The sequence below is a fragment of the Abramis brama genome, assembly GCF_963993115.1.
Source record: "Abramis brama genome assembly, chromosome: 11".
Classification (NCBI taxonomy): domain Eukaryota; kingdom Metazoa; phylum Chordata; class Actinopteri; order Cypriniformes; family Leuciscidae; genus Abramis; species Abramis brama.
Genome location: NC_139973.1, coordinates 38670866 through 38693203, shown reverse-complemented (window position 1 = coordinate 38693203; position 22338 = coordinate 38670866). Strand labels below are relative to the sequence as shown.

General features: G+C 38.2%; 2 protein-coding genes across 21 annotated transcripts in view; one reads left to right on the top strand and one right to left on the bottom strand.

Annotated features, from left to right (window-relative positions):
- Positions 1 to 22338, top strand: part of szt2 (SZT2 subunit of KICSTOR complex) — a 130430-nt gene that overhangs the window by 106428 nt on the left and 1664 nt on the right. For 9 of the 20 annotated variants that reach the window (XM_084128812.1, XM_084128805.1, XM_084128807.1 and 6 more), the window contains 6 exons: positions 1465 to 1557; positions 5120 to 5333; positions 5436 to 5619; positions 8055 to 8177; positions 9075 to 9582; positions 20974 to 21087. In XM_084128812.1, the coding sequence (XP_083984938.1) occupies positions 1465 to 1557; positions 5120 to 5333; positions 5436 to 5619; positions 8055 to 8177; positions 9075 to 9582; positions 20974 to 21087 (1236 nt within the window). The remainder of the gene's footprint in view (positions 1 to 1464; positions 1558 to 5119; positions 5334 to 5435; positions 5620 to 8054; positions 8178 to 9074; positions 9583 to 20973; positions 21088 to 22338) is intronic. The other 11 variants (XM_084128810.1, XM_084128804.1, XM_084128808.1 and 8 more) reach the window with 2 other exon arrangements.
- Positions 10602 to 14245, bottom strand: LOC311092676 (E3 SUMO-protein ligase ZBED1-like). Its single transcript, XM_084129587.1, has 2 exons — positions 13205 to 14245; positions 10602 to 12730 (listed from the first exon to the last, which is right to left on the bottom strand). The coding sequence occupies exons 1-2, from the start codon at positions 14159 to 14161 to the stop codon at positions 11867 to 11869; spliced, it is 1821 nt and encodes a 606-aa protein (XP_083985713.1). The 5' UTR covers positions 14162 to 14245; the 3' UTR covers positions 10602 to 11866.

Below are 22338 nucleotides of genomic sequence, written 5' to 3'. Positions count from 1 at the left end.
AAAATCGCTGGTGTTTCTGACGTCACAAACTACCTTGTAACCAATCAGATCAACGTGTGATCGTCAACCAGTGGATCTCTGAGCTGAGTGAGTGGAGGTGGGGCTCATTTGCATATTCATAGAACCGCGTATACTAAATGAGGCAAGGGTGTAGAGTTACATTCAAGGTATTTAAAGGCATGAAGAATTTTTTTCAAGGGAAAAAAAACATTTAAATGTAATTTTGGTGATCAAAGATGAGTTTTAAGGGTTAAAATTATTGACTACAGGGGGACTTTAAAACGTACAAACTGTGATGAACTTGTAGATTCATACTATATTTCTTTTTCAAACCATATTTTATGCCAACCCTGTTACATTGTAAATTTATAGAGTACAAAAATGATGCATGATGTTTTAATTTTGAATAGACTTGCAAATTGGCTAATATTCCAATTTAAATAAATAGTTCTTCACTATACTGTACATTAAACAGATACATTATTTAAATTTTGTGATGATATCACTTAATAAGTTAAAAAAATTTAACATTAGTTACTGCATTAGGATTCGTGAACTACAGTAAGAATGAACAATTTTCACAGGATATACTAGTATGGTATAAAAATATATTATACATATAAATATATTAACATTTACCTTTATCTGTATTAGTAAATGCTGTTCAAGCATTGTTCATTATTAGTTCATGATACTTAATACATTAACTAATGTCAACAAATTGAATCTGATTGACAAGTGTTGCCCATGTGACTAATTCAGTATTCTGTGTCAGTTGTACATCAGTGACACACAAATGGCACTGTTTTCTGATCATGACCATACATAGCAACATTTATATACTGAATATTATTATGATTATTATAATTCTTCCTGGCATGTTACATTATAAATTCATTATTAATATTTATTTTAAGGTATACTTTTACTGTTACTAATACTCTTCCAGCCACTGTACCACCAGATGAAGTTGATTTTGAGGTGGCAATGGACATAAATTTCTTTTTTTATGACATTTGTTGCAGGAATTGGGGTTATTGGGAATAGATCATGTTAAAAAAAAAAAAAAAATAGAATTTAGAATACTGATTGTGAATCACCGCTGAATTTTTGAAATAATATCTACGTACCAAACGAGATAATATATGAGCATGAGCCATAAGCAGTGGATATTTAGTTATAAAGTGAAAGGTCACACCTGCTTCTCATCTATAAAGGACCGCACACAGCTCATGCCTCATCATTATTGATCATCTCCGTGTCACTTCCTGTATCACACCCTCATACATTAGCGTGTGACAGTCAGCTTGTGCATGTGTTCATTTTTGTGTAAATTGACTTCTAACCTCTCTGTGTGGCATGTCTCTCATCTGTCTCTGTTTGTGTGTGTTATCTTCTGTGTTTGTGTGTGTCTCACTGTTCTGCACATTGTGTGTGTGTGTGTGTGTGTGTGTGTGTGTCTAGTCCCATCTCACTCTTTCTTTCCATCAGGGCTCACTTCTCAACAAACCTCCTAGCAAGCCGTTCCCCGAGACGCCCACGGTCTCTGACTCTGCGGTATGTCTCTACATCCTCGGGGCGGGCTCGTCTTCAACCAATCAGGCTTCAGTCTTTCCCTCAGACTCCTCCCCCATGTAGTGCCTGGCTCCTCCCCTTACATTGAAAATCAGATGGTTCCTTTCCCTGTGTTTGTCTGTGTTCTTCAGCGATGCATCTTGGGGTTCTTCTTCAGCCACACATGCGGTTGTGTCTCTCTGCTGTATTTAAATGCAGATGCTCATGAATGTGGCATCTTCTGGGAGGTCACGGGGTCACTCTTCTTGCAGCTCTCATAGGCCAATGATCTCTTTCCTTTGCTCAATGATTATCCCTGATTTTCTTCTGCTCTTGTTGCATGTTAATTTGGATCTGCTTGTCTCCTTTATGTCTCCATCAACAGTAATTCGGAGGCTGTTCTTTATCAATCAACATATGATATACTGTGATTTTTCACAACTGTTTCAAAATGAGAAAATCACAAGTGGAGCGTTTCCACTTTGCCATGGCGGCTTCCGCTTATTCTTAATGTGCCTGACATAAGATCTGTGTAGTGCTAGCTAGGGAACACAAGATATAAAGTCAACATAAATGCTGTACACAATCTATTTTACTTCCAAAATCTGGTGTGTTTCTGAGTGTAAAGGATCTAAACACAAATGTGGGAATTGACTGGATTTTGAAAAGTGGAATGGACTCCAGTGGGATTGAAATGGAAGATTAAAGGTGCTCTAAGCGATGTCACACGTTTTTTAGGCCGAAACATTTTTTGTCACATCCAGCAAACATCTCCTCACTATCCGCTCGCTGCCTGTCCCCTGAACACACTGTAAAAAACGCGGTCTCTGTAGACAGCCCAGGCTCCGCAAACGGCAACAAAAACAAACTGGCCCAGCCTGGACCACGAAACATAACAAACAGTGTTCCAGCCAATAACCGACAAGAATGATTTGGGGTTGGGGGGTTAGTGCGCGTGCACATGAAGGGGGGGGTGGGGAGTGGAGGAGAGAGAAGCATGAAGAGGGAAGTTAGCTAGAGGAGAGATGTCCTAGACAACGACTAACGTTAGAATTATATTCTCCTGATATGACCGATACACGACCAAAGAGACGATGTTCCGATGAACAAATAGCAAAGAAGAGGGAAAAGGAGAAGGAACGGATGAAGTCCCGAATTTACATCGGAAAAGCCTGTTTGGGTGACATCACCCAACATCGCTTAGAGCACCTTTAATACATTATATTGGCTGAAAAGAAGAGATGCAGCTAATTATTGGGTTACACTTTATTTTAAGGTAACATTGTTATAGTGTAATCACAAATAAATGCTGAGTAATATTAATTAAGCTACATATACTTACTGTAGGGTTATGGTTTGGTTAAGGTTAAGTTACTATTCAAAATTAATTATTCAATTACTGTTATTGAAAGTGTAACGTGTAACTGTGTCACCTTTAAAATAAGTGTTACCAATTATTGCATTTTGATTAAAGATATTATTTTTTTGTATGAAATACCAATGAATTGTGCACACAATGAGACAAGACACATTCATTAAAAAGTACACGTTTTTATGTTGACTTTATGGACCTTTTAGGACTTGTTATTGATTTGGTGATTTGGTGAGGTTACCAGGTAGTCAGAAATGAGTAAAACGACACATATTACAGTATAAACGGTGAAAGTAAGAAAGTAGAACACCTCAAACTCTCTAAGCGATGCCGAAGTCCCTTTAAGGCAAGTTCGCTCAACGGTCATTTCCGTAGCGCCTCGAGCAGATGTTTCCAGCCATGGAAGTACAGCTTTATCTGCTTGAATGGAGAGACACTAAAATCTCCAAAAGTGCTTGTCAAAATTCTGTTCAAGCAATATACTCCAAATGAGGAATAACATCTCTGACAATAGTGGTATTCTAAGCTCAAATCACTCAAGGCTCGTCAAGCTAATGCAAATGTTCAAGAGTGAACAAACAGAGGATTGGCTTTTTTGCACCGTAAGTCATTCAGCTGATTTATTTAGTGTAGCGATGGCTCCATCAAACAGATATCGGCTGTTGTACCTGTAGGGCAGGACTACAGCTGCCCCGTTGAGCGTATGATTTCATTCATTCATATTTGTTCAAGTGGGCAATCTCCCCTACTTATCCCCGTCTCTGGTGAAACATTACAGAACTTGACCTGTGTGCCTTCTGGCATCTGGGAAAACATCATAGTGTTCAATGCATTGGGAAATGTTTACACAAGTCTTGAAAACGGCCTTATTTTTCTGAATGTAAGCATTTGGTTAACACATGACTCGGGGTCTGGAGTGTGATTTTGCTTTAAGAGTGTTTATGCAAACACAACCACTGCAATCATAGCAAACTGAGCTGTTTTCATGCGCCATGTTTCCAAAAGCAGTTTTACGCACCCTCACATGACTGAGAGCAAAATGGACAAACGATATTATCTTTCCTCAGCCTGTGGCAGAACTTTCTGTCAAATGGGCCACTGGCGGATTTCAAAATGTTGACGTGAAAACGATTCACGTGCAATTACGTGAGCTGCGTTCTGTAAATGGAGTGGCCATGACAGCGCAAAATGAACAGGTTTTTTTTTTTTAAATCCTCAACTCTTTGATTTGATGAGACCAATTTGCATTTGTTCCAGGGTAATGGTCAGGATGAAAGCGACAGTGGTAATAGGGTTTAGCCGTCGCCGTCGCCTTCCTCACCCTCTCTGCTCCCATTGTACTGTAATTACTCCCGCTCTCTCCCTCTCAAATCATTTGCATTTGCCACTAATGCTTTTGTAAGCACGGCTTTGATGTGAGATCTAATTAAATAGGATACAATTATCATGTTGATTATATCAGAGTATTTTAAAAAGACTCTTATACAGGTTTGGCGTCAGGTGGGTGGGTTTTGCTCCTCACAAGTCAAGTTTTAGACGTGTAATGTCAGGTTTCACATGCGCTTGAGTGACTTTCATGAAGCGTATCAAGAACATGTCTAATTCCAATTTCACCCTCAAATCAAGGGCCATTAAGATTTGTGCATTGGGCCTTCATTTTCATGATAGTTACGCTGTCTTAACCAGGAACGACATGAGAAGTAATTTGTATGACACAGTCACAGCCATTCACAACATATTTATTTATAGGATTTTGTGCATTTTGTTACTGTAACATGAAACAAAAAGATACATATTTGTTAAGTAATTATACATAACAGTAGTCTTGTTGTGTTTTACTTTATGCTGATTAAAAATAAATCATCATGTTAAAGTAATGAGAATCTAATTGGTAATAATAGAACTTGGATTGATTATCTGATCAATGGTCCTTTAATTTCTCTTCATGTTTATCTTCTTTTGATGTTGGCCTTTGGTTTTGAGGCTGGTTTCATTTGAGCGTCTGTAGGAGAAGCTCTTTAAATGAGTTAGTACCGCTATCAGGATTTAGAGGTTATGGGATGATGTTTCTGCTACTGCTTGCGGTCTTCCTCTGGGGAATTGGATGCCTTTGATCCAGACGGTTTCTCTTGGGTTGTGTTGAGATCCTGCACCAGTGTGAGTAACTGCATGCGTGTGTGTTTTTGCTCCCAGCTGTCCATGCTGTTCACCGAGGAGTGTGATAAGGTCCGGGATTTGATGCACGTTCACTCGTTCAGCTACGACTTCCACCTGCGTGTGGTGCATCAGTACCTCGTGGGTTGTCACATGACCCTTCGTCAGGGATACCAGCTCACAAGCTTTCTGGAGGACTTCATCGCCCATCACCCGGACATACCCAAATTTGGACGCAACCACGTCTTCCAGGGTGAGTGCATAAGCTCATAAGAGTCAGCTAAAGCACACAGTCTGGCATATTCATTTCAGTGTTTTTGCCAGTCATGCATAATATGTTTTTTATGTGTACTAGGGAGTTTCTCCATATCAACGGGGATGATCACCGCACATCAGCTGTATAATTACATCACTGATCACGCTGGCACTTACGGGATGAAGCCCTTGCGCATGTCTAAGGCTGCAGTTACAACTGATAACAAAAAGGGGGCGCCGAGCGCAGACCTGCACGAGTATGCGCTGGTCGCTCTGTGGAACAGGTATTTCTTTATTTTATTTCTTTATTTTTATTTCGAACAACAAAAAGATAAAAATAAAAATACAGTAAGAAACTTGAAAATATTAAATTTGGAGTTAGAATGAAACCTGAACTTTTCTTGAAATCTTGGAGCCCTTTTTTAGATTATTTTAAGGAGACAAGCTCTGGATAAAACTTTTTTTTCTTTTTCTTTTCTTTTTTTCTGGTTTATTAAGTTTATATGTATATGCATATGTTACTGTGATTATATGTTCATTCGTATGTGAGCATTTATTATGCTTGTTTAATTTTTGCTTTTTTCCCTCCATTTAATTATGTAACAGTCTGATGCTTGTACTGTGCTTGAGATGCTTTTCTAAATAAAAAAATATAAAAAATAAATGAAAATAAAAATACAATAAGTATGTTGCCACATACCGAAAAAAATATCTATAAAGTATTATAACAATAATTACAATATGTTCGAAAAGGAGCGGGATGAAGCAGAAGCTTATTATTTTTCCCACTCCTTATATAACTCTGAATAGTTCCAGTATGTTTATATATTATTATTATTATTATTATTATTATTATTATTATTATTATTATTATTATTATTATATATTTTTTTTAATTATTATTATTATTATTTATTTATATATACACCCTGCTATTTTGCAAGTTTTCCCACTTAGAAATCATGGAGGAGTCTGAAATTGTCATCGTAGGTGCATGTCCACTGTGAGAGACATAATCTAAAAAAAAAAATCCAGAAATCACAATGTATGATTTTTTAACTATTTATTTGTATGATACAGCTGCAAATAAGTATTTGAACACCTGAGAAAATCAATGTTAATATTTGGTACAGTAGCCTTTGTTTGCAATTACAGACGTCAAACGTTTCCTGTAGTTTTTCACCAGGTTTGCACACACTGCAGGAGGGATTTTGGCCCACTCCTCCACACAGATCTTCTCTAGATCAGTCAGGTTTCTGGGCTGTCGCTGAGAAACACGGAGTTTGAGCTCCCTCCAAAGATTCTCTATTGGGTTTAGGTCTGGAGACTGGCTAGGCCACGCCAGAACCTTGATATGCTTCTTACAGAGCCACTCCTTGGTTATCCTGGCTGTGTGCTTCGGGTCATTGTCATGTTGGAAGACCCAGCCTCGACCCATCTTCAATGCTCTAACTGAGGGAAGGAGGTTGTTCCCCAAAATCTCGCAATACATGGCCCCGGTCATCCTCTCCTTAATACAGTGCAGTCGCCCTGTCCCATGTGCAGAAAAACACCCCCAAAGCATGATGCTACCACCCCCATGCTTCACAGTAGGGATGGTGTTCTTGGCGATGGTACTCATCATTCTTCTTCCTCCAAACACGTTTAGTGGAATTATGACCAAAAAGTTCTATTTTGGTCTCATCTGACCACATGACTTTCTCCCATGACTCCTCTGGATCATCCTAATGGTCATTGGCAAACTTAAGACGGGCCTTGACATGTGCTGGTTTAAGCAGGGGAACCTTCCGTGCCATGCATGATTTCAATCCACGACGTCTTAGTGAATTACCAACAGTAACCTTGGAAACGGTGGTCCCAGCTCTTTTCAGGTCATTGACCAGCTCCTCTCGTGTAGTTCTGGGCTGATTTCTCACTTTTCTTAGGATCATTGAGACCCCACGAGGTGAGATCTTGCATGGAGCCCCAGTCCGAGGGAGATTGACAGTCATGTTTAGCTTCTTCCATTTTCTTATGATTGCTCCAACAGTGGACCTTTTTTCACCAAGCTGCTTGGCAATTTCCCCGTAGCCCTTTCCAGCCTTGTGGAGGTGTACAATTTTGTCTCTAGTGTCTTTGGACAGCTCTTTGGTCTTGGCCATGTTAGTAGTTGGATTCTTACTGATTGTATGGGGTGGACAGGTGTCTTTATGCAGCTAACGACCTCAAACAGGTGCATCTAATTTAGGATAATAAATGGAGTGGAGGTGGACATTTTAAAGGCAGGCTAACAGGTCTTTGAGGGTCAGAATTCTAGCTGATAGACAGGTGTTCAAATATTTATTTGCAGCTGTATCATACAAATAAATAGTTAAAAAATCATACATTGTGATTTCTGGATTTTTTTTTTTAGATTATGTCTCTCACAATGGACATGCACCTACGATGACAATTTCAGACCCCTCCATGATTTCCAAGTGGGAGAATTGCAAAATAGCAGGGTGTTCAAATACTTATTTTCCTCACTGTATATATAAATAGCAAGATAACAAACATACCATAATTTTTAACACCAACCAAACTTTTACATTTTGCCGCAAACAACCCTTCACCCTATATTCACATATCCAAATGCAATCAATATTATACTTTGTACTTTGTGAATTGTTCTGACTTATTGCAGCAGGTGATGTTATAATTTATACTTATATATTCTAATAATAATGTGGTTCTCTTTAAGCTCTGGCTCATTTAAAGACCTGGAGGGATTACGACACCATGATGACTTCGATGTGTCGCTGCTGGTGTGTCATAATGCCGCCCCGTTCGAGGAGCAGTCTGAAGGAGAGAGACACCTGCTCAGGTGTGTTCAGCAGGACACATGACAGGAATACTGTGTTCAATGCTACTTAGGTGCAGCAGTTCATGCAATTACACTGCAGATGAGGACAACATGAAACTACATTTGCAACATATTTAACTTCTGTAGGAAACAGAAAAATCAGAGCAAAAATAACATAGGCTGGGACTCTTTATCCATTTCCACCCATATTTGTCGTCTTATGTTATAAATAAATAATAGAATAGTATTATCCATAACATTTTGTAGTAAACATTAATAAAATATTATAAATAATTATCATAAATGTTATCTACAAATAAATATAAATAGTAATAATAATAAATTAGTATAAACAATAAATATTATAGTAATATTAAATTAATAATAAATATTATCTTTTACGTTACAATAAAAAGTAGTAATAATAATATTATTTATTATTAATAATAATGATAATAATAATAGTAATAATTGAATAAAATAATTGGTATAAATATTAATAATTAGTAAATAATAATAATATTCTTATTAGATGATTATACATAGTAATATTATAAATATTATCTATAACATTACTTTAAATAGTAATAATACTAATAATACATATTAATTAATAATATTTGTATATATTAATATCAATACTAATTAGTAATAAATAAAATAATAAATAATATTGTTATTAACAAAATTCTAGATCATATTAATTAATTTATTCTAGATAATATTAATTATTAATAAATAATGTGAATATTCTTCCCCAACTGCTTGGCCTTGGAGCTGTCAGCAGAAAAGAAAAGTTGTTTTAGAGGTGGCGAAAGTTTTCATTGCAGATTATAAAATAATGTGCACTAGAAAAAAAACGGATGTCTACTAAAAAGTCACTAAAGTCCGACTTTTTTCCATTTGGAATGTTTTCAGGCTCCGTTTCTACGTGATCATGACCAGTCAAAGAGAGCTGTTCCCACGTTTGACTGCAGACATGCGTCGATTCAAGAAGCTTCCTCAGATCCACCGTGACCCCGGCGACCTCAGTGGCCGTGCGGAGCGGATGGAGTCCGGCAGCCTCGGGACCCGGGACCCCGATTTGGACCTGTGGGAGGAGACCAGCACTCCCATCAGCCCTGCGGCCAGCCCTGAATCTGAGCACATGGAGAACCTCCTGCACGCGGGAGACGCCGACGACTTCTTCATGTCTCCTCTCTTCCCCCTGCTCAACTCTGAGGTGATGTCTGCGCGCCGGCAGATCCAGAGCAGCGTGGAGCAGGCCATGGGTCACTGCCGGAGGGATAACCTCTGGAGGAGGCTCTTTCATGGAGAGCACTTGGCCCTGGATAAACTCAAACTCAGCAAACTGGCCTTCGGTGAACTAGAGGAGCTTCTGGACGCTGTGCAGAGCAGATCTGTCGCTGAGATCGACCCACAGCTGGTATGAACACACAATGTCCTTCACCCCTGAGAGCATCTTTCACACCCATTCATCTCCCATTTTATGCTCCGCCTCCTTTCTCTTCGTTCTCTAGCAGGCACTTTCCACCAATAGGTACAAATATGGTCTGAATAGGGTCATTTTTTTTCTTTTTCAACAAATGCTCAATGAAACTAAGGGTGCTTTCACATCTGTAGTTTGGTTCATTTGGTCCGGACCAAGGGCGAAAAATGATACTTTGTAGCGTTTTTCAGGCGTTTTGGTTCCTTTTCACACCACACTGATCGCTCTGGTCCGAATCAGTTCATGAGTTGATAAAACGAACCAAAATGCAGTCACGTAACAACATCCACATCACTCGTTGGCCAGATGTGCCTTGAACGCATTTCCATAACTGCACTTCGTTTGGTCAGAATTAACGTGCGGGAAAATTCCAACAGAACTCCCGGAAGTAAACAAAGACTGCGTGGTATCCTTGGTCATACTTTATTATATAGTTTGTCTACACCACTTCAGACAAACAATAATATTTGAGAATGAAGCGAGGATGCGGCTCGAAAATAATGTTAATAATTTCTATCAGACTCCGCACCTCCTCACAACTCCAAGTTTGTCCACGAGCTGCCATGCTTAAAGTGCAAACTGTCAACAAACATTTCTCCTCATCCCATAATGCACAGCGCAGCTGACTACGGCAACTGGTTTAGTCCAAAAATGCGCAGTTCTTTGGCAGTTGGTTGTGTTCGAGGTCGGATCACGTTCTCACCACAAATGAACCGTTCCAGAGTTCGTTTCAAAGCGTACCGAGACCACCTCGAACGCTTGTTTGGTCCGCTTTTGGTGCGCACCCGAGTGCGATGGCGGAGTGACCTGCTGTGTGAAAGCACCCTAACATATTTGAACGGGTCATATTATAACCCTAGACCCTGTTTGTAGATATATTATATTATATTCAAGTCAAGTCAAGTCAAGTTTATTTATATAGCGCTTTTCACAATGCAGATTGTATCAAAGCAGCTTCACAGTATTAAATTAAAATAATACATCAATGCTTGTTTCTAGTGGAAAACGTCCACGTTTGGTAATGCTGATCAATAGTATTGTTGATTGATTAATTAAATTAAATATCCCCAAATATCCCCAACTGAGCAAGCCAAAGGCAACAGTGGCAAGGAACCGAAAAACTCCATCAGGTGACCTAATGGAGAAAAAAAAAAAACCTTGGGAGAACCCAGGCTCAGTCGGGGGCCAGTTCTCCTCTGGCGTTTTTGAACTAGAGGCCGGATTTAACTGTAAGATTAAAAGTATTATATGAATGCCTGGCTGAAGAGATGCGTCTTTAATCTAGTTTTAAACTGGGAGAGCGAGTCTGAGGAACGAACAGTATCAGGAAGACTATTCCAGAGTTTTGGAGCTAAATGTGAAAATGCTCTCCCTCCTTTGGTGGATCTGGATATCCTAGGTATGACCTAAAGCCTTGAATTTAGTGATCTTAAAGAGCGCGATGGATTATAGGGCGATAGAAGCTTCACTGAACGCGCTTTACTGAACGCGCTTTGCTAATGCGCATGGCTGTAAGCAGCATGGCAGACGCTCAACTCTCAGTGACGGCGTTTGATCATAATAAAATCATACAAGCGAAAACATGTTCATGATCATATTAGCCTAATAACTCTTCACTACCGTTTTAGAGCGTATGTTCTGGCCGGCGCAAAATAAGTTTGTTGCATGTATGAATTAGAGTATGAAGATTTTGAAGATCATGCTTTTCCTTTCCGCAAGTAATTTTAATTAGGACTTTAAATATCGACCATGGCAAATATCTTCCACACGCTAGCATCTGTACCTTAGTTAATTTACATTTTATGTAAAAATTAAGAAATGACAAAAACAAAGAAATTGTGCTAAAACATCCGTACAAACGTACGTGTTTATTTGTAGAACTTCCGTCAATGAAACAACACAATACAGCCTATAAATAATATAGGCTAGTTAAATAAGCCTTTAAATAATAATATTACTGCTTGTAACAGTATAATAATTAAACGTTAAATATGGAAGAACTTCACAAATTGTAACAGTGGGCCTAAGTCACATGCTGTATGTAAAAAGGCTTCAACCTTTAAATAGGCTAATAAACATTAAAGAACTTTAAATCAGTAGGCAATATAGAAAACAATTATTAATAATAATAATAGCCTACTAGGAACAATATAAGTCAGACGCTGGGGAAAAAACAGCGTATAGCCTACTAACAATTAAAGGTTAAGTCCACCTTGGTTTTCTATTCTGATTTTAAATTCTTTGCCAGAAAAACCAGCATGTTGACTTTGTCCGGTTTAAGCGAAGACCTAATTGGGGTTACAATGTTTCCAGCAGTACTGAACACGCGTTCAGACGGTGTGCTTGTAGCGCAAATGCACAGATATTTTTTTGCAACCGTGGCCAGGAGAGGGTATCTTGCCTCATTGTTCCGCCACCAAGCAAGTGGGTCATCGCTGGTATCGATTGTCTCTTCTTGCAAATAGCGCGTTAACTCCTCACCGGCACGCGCTCTCTTGGGAAGAATTGTGACCTTCGCTTTTTTTTTGCAGAGTAGCTGTGCGAGATTCATTTTCTTTAAAGCAGGTGCTGCGCTGCTTCCTTCTCCTGCATCCAGTGACTCTTCAGTTTGAGTGTTATCTGGTTGATCTTCTTTAGTAATGTGCATTATTTCTTCGACGAGTTCGTCTCTAATATCTTCCTCTTCAAAATTATTCCTGTATCGAGGATCCAACGTAGTTGCTTTTGATAGCATTTTTTGCCCTTCTAAATCTTTGTATTTCTCCTCCAAGACAGTGATCATCTTTGCTTTGATGTTTTTTGTTAACTCGCTGTCTTCTGGCGAAGGGTCGAGGAGATCGTTGGTCAGCAGTCTCAGCACAGGTCTAACCGATGACGCAGTAACAACCTTCTCGTTCGATAAAACATCTGTAAATTCTGCAACTGGTTTAAGTGCTGCGTTTATCGACTCAAGCACTGCAATGTCCTGCCATGTCGGGTTCAGGTGTTGATGCTTTCGGTCATCCAGCGCTCTTTTAATTGCGTGGGCTTGCTCCAATACTCTCTCTATCATTTTTTGTTTGCTTCCCCATCGTGTGGGACAATCCTGTTGGCATAGCGAAGGAACAACAGAATACAAAATTATATAAATTGTTAGATGTTATTTTGGTAAATTTTCTTTACAGAGAATCGACGCTTTTTAATCCTTAATGACAAAATCAGAATGTTAAATTACGTTGGATAAGTGTGTGTGTGTGTGTGTGTGAATGTGACCCCTTTAAAAATAGGCTCTACCCGTTTGTTTTCTATATTTTTTCAGTGGTTTAATTTTACATTAATTATCATAAAACGAATAAAATAAATAGGCCTACAGAAAATAAATTTAACTTAATAGGCCTAATTGACATAGGCCTATTAACAAAACCAAAGAAAAAAATGTGGGACAAGTAGCCTATTCTATTTTTTGTGACCATAAAAATGATGGATCATAAAAAAAAAAAATCGAATAAACTATTTAAAATTTAAAGTAATTTAAAATAAGAATAAAATCCGTGATGGTGCTTTAATTATTGCAACTCACCAGTATTAAACTGTGCGTTGGAAGGTTTAAGGCCTCTTGCTCTTCACGAAGTTTCTTCTTTCTCGACCAGCTGTGAGCGAATGCAGTCACCATATTTCGGCACAACCCCATGGCCCTGGATGTCCTCTCCTTCTCGGCTGACATTGAGTTTGTGACTGCCAGGTTAAGATTGTGGCCGAAACAATTCAGCCATGGCCATTCTAATTTCCTAACAGCAGCCACGATATTGGCCCCGTTATCTGTCGTGATGCATGCAAGTTTTTCTTCTTTTAACCCCCATTCTTTCAATGCGCTGCGGAGAGATTCTGCTAAATTATCCGCCGTATGACTTTCTGGTGTGAACGCAGTCTGCAAGCACCTGCTCTTCAGCTCCCAATTTTTAATGAAATGTACAGTCAGACTCATAAACGGAGTCATGTTAACGCTGGACCACATGTCAGTTGTGGCAGAAAAGAAATCGAGGTCATGTAGTTCTGCAATTATTTTGTCTTTTGTTTCGTTGAATAGTTGAGGAATGACAGTGTTTGAAAAGTATTTTCTGCTCGGAAGTTCGTACTGTTTATCAAACGACTCAAGCATTTCTCGGAAAGCAGGTTTCTCTACTGTGCGGAGCGGCGCGTTCTCAACTACCAAAAATGTTGCCACATTTCTAGTTAATGTCTTCCATTTATCGCTTTCTCTTTTGTATTTGGCCATTTTTGAGAAGGCCTCTGCAATACCCAGCTGACTAGCTGGGCGTTTGCGTTCAGAAGACATGAATTGCGTGTACGCGGCTGGGTGAGATGACCGGAGATGGCTCTGGAGATTCGATGTGTTTGCCTTTTTAACGCTTATTGCTTTCCCGCAAAGCCTACAAATGGTTTCGTCTAAATTAACTGGTTCGCCTTTCTCGTTTGGCACGAATCCAAAATGTTGCCAGATCTGCGATGTCACGTTTGGTTTTCCAACAAGATCCATGGCTGAACTTGCCTAATGGAAATGTGTCTTAACACGTATTATGTGACGTCACACACACTACCGCCGGTTATCCTCCACCACCGCGGTGGCGCGGTTGTCATGCCAACCGTCACAGCCCTACAATGCAGTGATGATAAAATCGGTGTTATATGATCATATTTTCTTGATCTAGTAAGAACTCTAGCGGCGGCATTTTGGACTAACTGTAGCTTGTTTATTGAGGATGCAGGACAACCGGCTAATAAAGCATTACAGTAATCTAGTCTCGAGGTCATGAATGCATGAACTAACTTTTCTGCATCAGGAACTGATAGCATATTACGTAGCTTAGCAATGTTTCTAAGGTGGAAAAAGGCTGTTTTTGTAACATACGAAATATGATTTTCAAAAGACAGGTTGCAGTCTAGTATAACACCCAGGTCTTTTACTGTAGAGGATAAAGTAACAGGACATCCTACGATGTCAAAGTTGTATTGTGAGAGGTTCTGTGGGCGTTTTTTTTGAACCGATAAGTATTACCTCTGTCTTGTCTGGATTTAATAATAGAAAATTACGCATCATCCAATCTTTTATATCTTTAACACACTGTCAATTTGGATAATTTAGCGTTTTCATCCGGCCGTGATGAAATATATATTTGAGTGTCATCAGCATAACAATGGAAACTAATTCCATGTTTCCTTATAATATTTCCAAGTGGCATCATATATATTGAGAATAACAGAGGGCCTAACACAGATCCCTGCGGCACTCCATAGTTTACTGGAGTTATGATCGATTTTTCTCCATTTAAATAGACAAAATGGTAGCGGTCAGATAGGTATGATCTGAACCAACTTAATGCTTGTCCTTGAACACCAGTATAATTTTGTAGTCGATCTAAGAGTATTGTGTGATCTATAGTATTGAACGCAGCACTAAGATCAAGTAAAACTAGTATTGAGATACAGCCTTGGTCAGAAGCTAAAAGTAAATCATTTGTCATTTTAACGAGCGCAGTTTCAGTGCTATGATGCGGCCTGAATCCAGACTGAAACTTTTCATAGATGTCATTTTCTTGTAAGAAAGAGCCCAGTTGGGCGGACACAACTTTTTCTAGTATTTTAGACATAAAAGGAAGATTTGAAATGGGTCTATAATTTGCTAGATTATTATGATCTAATTGTGGTTTCTTAATGAGAGGTTTTATAACTGCCAGTTTAAATGTTCTTGGAACATGACCTAAAGATAAAGATGAGTTAATAATATTGAGGAGAGGCTCTTCCACTACAGGTAGCACTTCTTTCAGTAGTTTAGTTGGTATAGGATCTAATAAACATGTTGTTGTTTTAGATGAAGTGATAAGTTTATTTAACTCTTTTTGTTCTTTTGTTCGATTGAGGATTGTATATTATATTATATTATATTATATTATATTATATTATATTATATTATATTATATTATATTATATTATATTATTTAAAAAAATATTAAATGCGTTTTTGATAGATTTAGGTTGCAGATTAACCCTATGTCAGTTGCTAGTTTGGTGCCAAATCTTGGTAGTTATTGATAACTTATATTTTCCATAAAAAAAAGAAAATGGAATGATTTATTCTTATAATAATTTTGGTAACAAGGTTGAATTGTTGTCAAATTTAGAATAAAATGGAATGAAAATAATGAAATCAAATTATTTACTTTTCTTTTCACCATACCATAGAATAGGCCTGAATGATGTCACTTCCTGCATGGCACAATTTTAATGTTTTTTTGTTTTGTTTTGTGGTGTGTGGGGTGGGTGGGGGTGGGGGGTGGGGGGGCAACATGGTTGCATTCAAAATGTGTGAGACAGCAAAACGATATATATTTATTGTGATTAAAAATGTATTACACATAGTTTACTACAATGAATTGAATATGAATTCAACAATATGATGTTTAAAAGTACTTTGCATGTTAATTTTATGTTCAATCAAAAGAGAATTAGGAGTATAGGACGTCCTGTTTGTGGAAAGTGCCAGCGCTCTCTGTCTCCTCCGTTACACCCTGAAGTCAGTCTTTAGGAAACATGTTTTTCCTTCATTCCACAGTTTATTCAGGATGGTTTGATCAGCGAGTGGCTCTGTGCAGTTCGTCTGATAGGTGGCTGACAACAAACATGCTAATGCGCCGCTCCGTGGGGAAAACATGCGCTCTGCTCATCACCACATCACAATAAACATCAGCTAATTAGCACAGGAAATCAGCCCTTTAATATTACACTCCGTTCCTTATTTACAGCATAAATTATCCCTCCTGGACCAACAGATTCACACTCCACATCGTTTGCCAACAGGGTGCTCGTTCGTGATGAGATTACACAGCAGTGTACAGATACTGTACTGTAAACGTGCCGTTTGTGCCAACACACAGCACTGTGTTTGGCTTGAGATATAGAGGATGAGATGACGGATATCGAGAACTAGAATTGTAAAATATAATAAATTAATTTATCATTTAGTGATGATACACTACCATTCAAATTATTTTTTTAAACCTTTTTTTCAAGGTTCTTTGATGAATAGAAAGTTCAAAAGAACATCATTTATTTGAAATGGAATATTTTGTTACATAATAAATGTCTGTACTGTCACTTTGATTCATTTAATGCATCCTTGCTGAATAAAAGTATTGATTTCTTTCAACAACAACAACAAAAAACCTTATTGATCCAAAACTTTTAAACAATAGTGTAAATAAATAAATGTGTATATGGCACAGAATAAATGATACATACATTCATTATCCATTATTGATAATAATAAATATTTATACATTTATTTCTGTATTTATTTATTTATTTATATTTAATTTATTTTAATTTATTTATATTTATATTTTTCTGTATCTCTTACTGAAATTCTCCTTCAAAATAAGGGAGTGGTCAATTGACCCCTATTGACTACAGTTTTGGAAAAAAATGTACATCATGAAAATCATTTTGGTTTCAGAGTCTTTTAGGGTGTGTTCACACTTGTAGTTGGGAAAATGATATATTTAGTCCTGGTTCGCTAAATGAGCTCTTCATATGTGTGTACAGATAAGATGGTGTTTTGACCAGCTGAGACATCACAGAGAGCTTATGAAAAGTGTAAAGGAGTCGAACAGCGTTCTGAGTCAAACCACCAGTGTTCGGGTGGCAGGGAACTTAAAACGAACTCCGGTGCGATTGCTCTGTTAGTGCGGTTCATTTGAACAAGTGTGAACGCTGCCACCCGAACCAAACAAGCGGACCGAGACGCTGAGTGCGGTTCGACTGAATTATGAATGCAACACGGACCAAAGACATGTAAACGAACCAAAAACAAGACATGATGTCACAAAACAGGGATGGCAGTGAACTTAAAATGTCTTGTGACATCATGTCCTGTTTTTGGTTTGTTTATATGTCTATGGTCCGCACCAGGGTTCGTTTTAATCCAACCAAACTTGCCAAGTGTGAACACACCCTCACACCGTGTCCGAACCAGACGCGATGCGATAAGATTCCAGCGACAAATAATTTGTCTGTCCACACTAGACGCGACGTGACTGTGAGATGCGTCAAAATCAATCAAAACCCACAGCCAATCAGAACAGCGTGTGGGCGGAGTCTCGCGGCGAGTGCACAGCACCAGAGCGTAATCTAGACGGCACTCGCTAGAAAATGGATAAGTACCCAGTAAACAATTACCGTCTTTCAACGTTGAAATATGGTTGAAAATAAGTCGGTCCACCATGGACTGATTTACGACGTGATTTCAACAAAGTAGTTTCGGCCGGACTGTTTGACTACGTGTTTTCAACTGATCATCTAAGACAGGATAAGTCTGTTATACATGCTAAAATAACGGAGAAAAACAAACTACCAAACCATGTTCATTATTATCTCAAATAAATTTAAAGATTTTTACATATTCCATCAAGATGTTGAAGATCAACCTGTTTTCAGCGTTGAAAAGTCGTAATTAGACATTGAAGATTTACGTCTATTCAATGTCTAATAGACGACTTTTTGCTACATAATCAAATTCACAAATATTACACCATTTAAACATTATTCAAATACTTCGGCTACTGAGTTACTAAAACAATCTTTGTCAAAGAATACACTTGTTTGTTCACAGTTTGAACGTTCTTGTTTCCATTTGTTTAATTTCAAGATCTGAGGTGAATTATCCATTGTTGCTTTTACAGCTACAAAGCTGGAGCACTAAATGACATTCAAAGTCACATTACACGCTTTTAACATTAAATAAAGCACATAAACAGTACCTGAGATTATCATTGCCACACTTTGTGTTTGTTGTTCCGGCGCGACGTCGCAGAAAAATAGAAACCGTTTCTAAAATATAATCGTTGCGTGTCGCCGTCACGGCTGGTTAGGACAAAAACTCTTATTAAAGGGATGGTTCGGAGTAAAATCAACCTAGGGTCCTTTGCACCATGACCTCGAGCCAAACACCCCCCACCCCCGAAGCCTTTTTTCCCCTTGATCGAACATTATTATAGTTAGAGCTTATTTAGAGATATCAGAATGGCTAAGTGCAGGCGCTAATGGCTCCAAATTTGTATCTCGTAAATTACCCCACTAATAATGCCCAGAATGGCACCAAACTTCTACAGTAGTACAAATAGGTTCTGTAATCATAAAACGAGGCATTGGAAAGTTTGTAAGTTCATCAGGAGTTTACTCTGCTAACTGCTACTGCTAACCCGGACGTCGAGGTCACTTCAGTGAGTTGAGAAAAGCCCGTAAAAGTCCTGGCAGAAAGTGATGCACAAGGATGTAGTGTAACGACGCCCAGTTCCAGGAATGCACTAATATTTATAATAATTCGTCGTTACACCACATCCTTATGCATCGCTTTCTGTCAGGATTTTTACGTGCTTTTCTCAACTCACTGAAGTGAAGTCGACGTCCGGGTTAGCGGTAGCATGAGTCGTCAGGCAAGTGTTATTTAAATAAACTCCTGATGTACTTACAAACTTCCCAATGCCTCGTTTTATGAGTACAGAACCTATTTGTGCTACTGTAGAAGTTTGGTACCATTCTGGGCATTATTAGTGGGGTAATTTATGAGATACAACCTTGGATCCATTAGCGCCTGCACTAAGCCATCCGGCTGATATCTCTAAATAAGCTCTAACTTTAATAATGTTCAACCAAGGGGAAAAAGGCTTCTGGGGGGTGTTTGGCTCGAGGTCATGGTGCAAAGAACCCTAGGTTGATTTTACTCCGAACCATCCCTTTAACATGGAAAAGAAAACTTTTATCGCGTGTCGCTTTGCGTGTAGTTAGGACACGGTGTTATATGACCATACTGACGTTTTTCTACCTGAATTCTTCACCTCCTCCTGATCCTCCTTTCTGTGTTTTCTATGGTTTGGCCTCTGTGCCTTACCTCACACATCCACATCTGAACTCTGTGAGAATGATATGCAATGTTTCCTCCATACGTGACACTCGCTGTGATGTTTCCCCCCCTCCCCCCGTCTCCCCAAACCTGCATATCAATGCTGTTTGATTGCTCATCTATTCACACGCCGCTCACTTCTGTATTCCCTTCACGAGAGCAGAACCGCTTAGTAAATGTTACTGAGCGGAGCGGCTCCTGTGCCACGACTGCTAATGCTAATCGCAGCGCTCGGATGATGTATACCGCTGTCAAACCGATACAGGCTCACAAAGGAAGTAGAGATGTTCTCCCACTGTGATATCAGACCAGGAGAAAGTTGCTGCAAATTACATCTTTTTAAAAATGTACTGCCACCCACAACCAGAATGTGAAAGCTGCCTTCCTGTGGTTTTGCTTACTTGAAGCGTTTGCAGCTTTCGCAGTCAGATCCTGTATGAAGTCTAATGTGGAAAATATCTACAGACTCGTCTAATTTCAAGGGACATATTCTGGTCCAGTCTTTCGGGACCCCAAAGGCTTTTCAAAGTCATCTTTATTTTTCTTTTTTCTTTTGTGAACAACTTTTTAGTTTGTTTAAAATGTACACATCAATTTTATTATGCAACATAAATTAAATGGTAATATGCATATGTATGCATATAATACGAAACAGCACAAACTATATGCGGATCACAAAACCAGTCATAAGTCGCACTGGTATATTTGTGGCAAAAGCCAATAATACATTGTATGGGTCAAAATTATTAATTTTTCTTTTATGCCAAAAATCATTAGGATATTAAGTAAAGATCATGTTCCATGAAGATATTTTGTAAATCTCCTACAGTAAATATATAAAACATTTATTTTTGTGAGTGAATGCAGCACAATAGCGAACATAATTGGACAACTTTAAAGGCGAAGTTTCGATTTTTTTGCACCCTCAGATTCCAGATTTTCAAATAGTTGTCTCAGCCAAATATTGTCCTATCATAATCTAATATATCTTAATAAATCTTATTTATTCAGTTTTCAGATGATGTATAAATCTCAATTTCAAAAAAATTACCCATGTGACTGGTTTTGTGGTCCAGGGTCACATTAATTCTATATAATATATATGCACTTTTGTCGAGATTATTGTTTGTTTTTTTGCATATATATATATATATATATATATATATATATATATATATATCTCAAATCACCTATCAAACATACACATATACATACAGTATAGAACACATACATATAAACATGAATTTTACCATTAGAATAGTGGTCTGTTTGCTATATCTATGCAAGAAAAGAAAAAAAGGAATAATCTTGATAAAAGTGCAAAACAAAAATTCTCTCATAATTTTCTCAACCTCATGTTGTTCCTAAAGGTTTCTTGTGATTGTGTTTTTTAGGACTGTTTCCTGAATATGAGTCCCGCCTGGTACCAGAGTCTCATCAAAGTTCTGCTGTCACGCTTCTCACAAAACTGCAGGCACTTTAAAGACGACAGTGGCATTCAGTACCTGGTAAGAGACACACAAACTCACCAGGGGCCAAGACATTTAGGGCCAGATTTACTAAAGTAGCGTGAGAGCACAACACATAACAGCGCCGATGTGAGTGTAAAGTTCTGCTCGTGATCTACTGACGACACACACATGAAAGAACAGACGCAGCGGATCATTTCCATGATGACCAACACAATCTACCAAGAGCAGCGCAAATTACCATCTGTGTTAAACATGCTTTTGGGGAATAATAGCGCAAATACCAGTAAACTGACGAGCGCAAACCTTAGTAAATCACCTTGATTCATTTAAACACTCAATTACAAATGCATATGTAATAAGTTCAGCTGTAAGAATAACCCTGTCTATGCCTTTTCACTGCGTATCTTTAGTGAATCCTGACACTAGTTTTTAACGCCTAAAGAGGGTTTGCACAAGCTGTTAGTAAATCTGGCCCTAAGTCTTTCTGAAGTCTTTTATTCTCACTAAGACTGCATTTATTTGAACGAAATTACAGTAAAACAGTAATATTGTAAAATATTGTTACAATTAAAAACAGCTGTTTTCTATGTGAGTATATAGTAAAATGTAATTTATTCCTGTGATCAAAGCTGAATTTTAAGCATCATTCCTCCAGTCTTCAGTGTCACATGATCCTTCAGCGTGTTAGCAGGGGTTGTGTTGGCCATGTCATACTACGCTACAAGACAGGAAGTGCTCTTAACCCTTGTGCATCAATTAAAAAATGTTATACATGGGTCCATAGTGGAAACAAATGTCCATGTGACAAAAATATCATACAAATTTGACTTAAGTTTGGTCTGATTTTAAAGGAGACCCTTGGCAGATTATTGCTGATTTTTTTTTTGTTGTAAAAAGTAAAATAAAAAAGTTATATAGGTTTAAGTTTATGAAAATGATTTATGAACATAAAACTTTATATTTTATGAAACATGTTGAACTCACTTGAAATCAAAGCCATAAATCTAAACAAGCTGTGTTCCAAATTTGAGGATGATATCTCAAAAAATGAGCTTTCGGCAAGATATTGTTGGGGCGCAGTTACAGATTTTCCCCATTACATGCCAGCAAAACTCCACTGGTCACACAGTGGTTTTTCTCTCTCAAATATTACAAGCACGCACACACATTTTTTTTTATTACACGCATACAAAGCACACTCAGACATCCATATCAACACACCCACACAATTATTGCTGCATAATGTATCCAATTGGCTCTAATATGCCGAAGCAGAAAACAGGAATA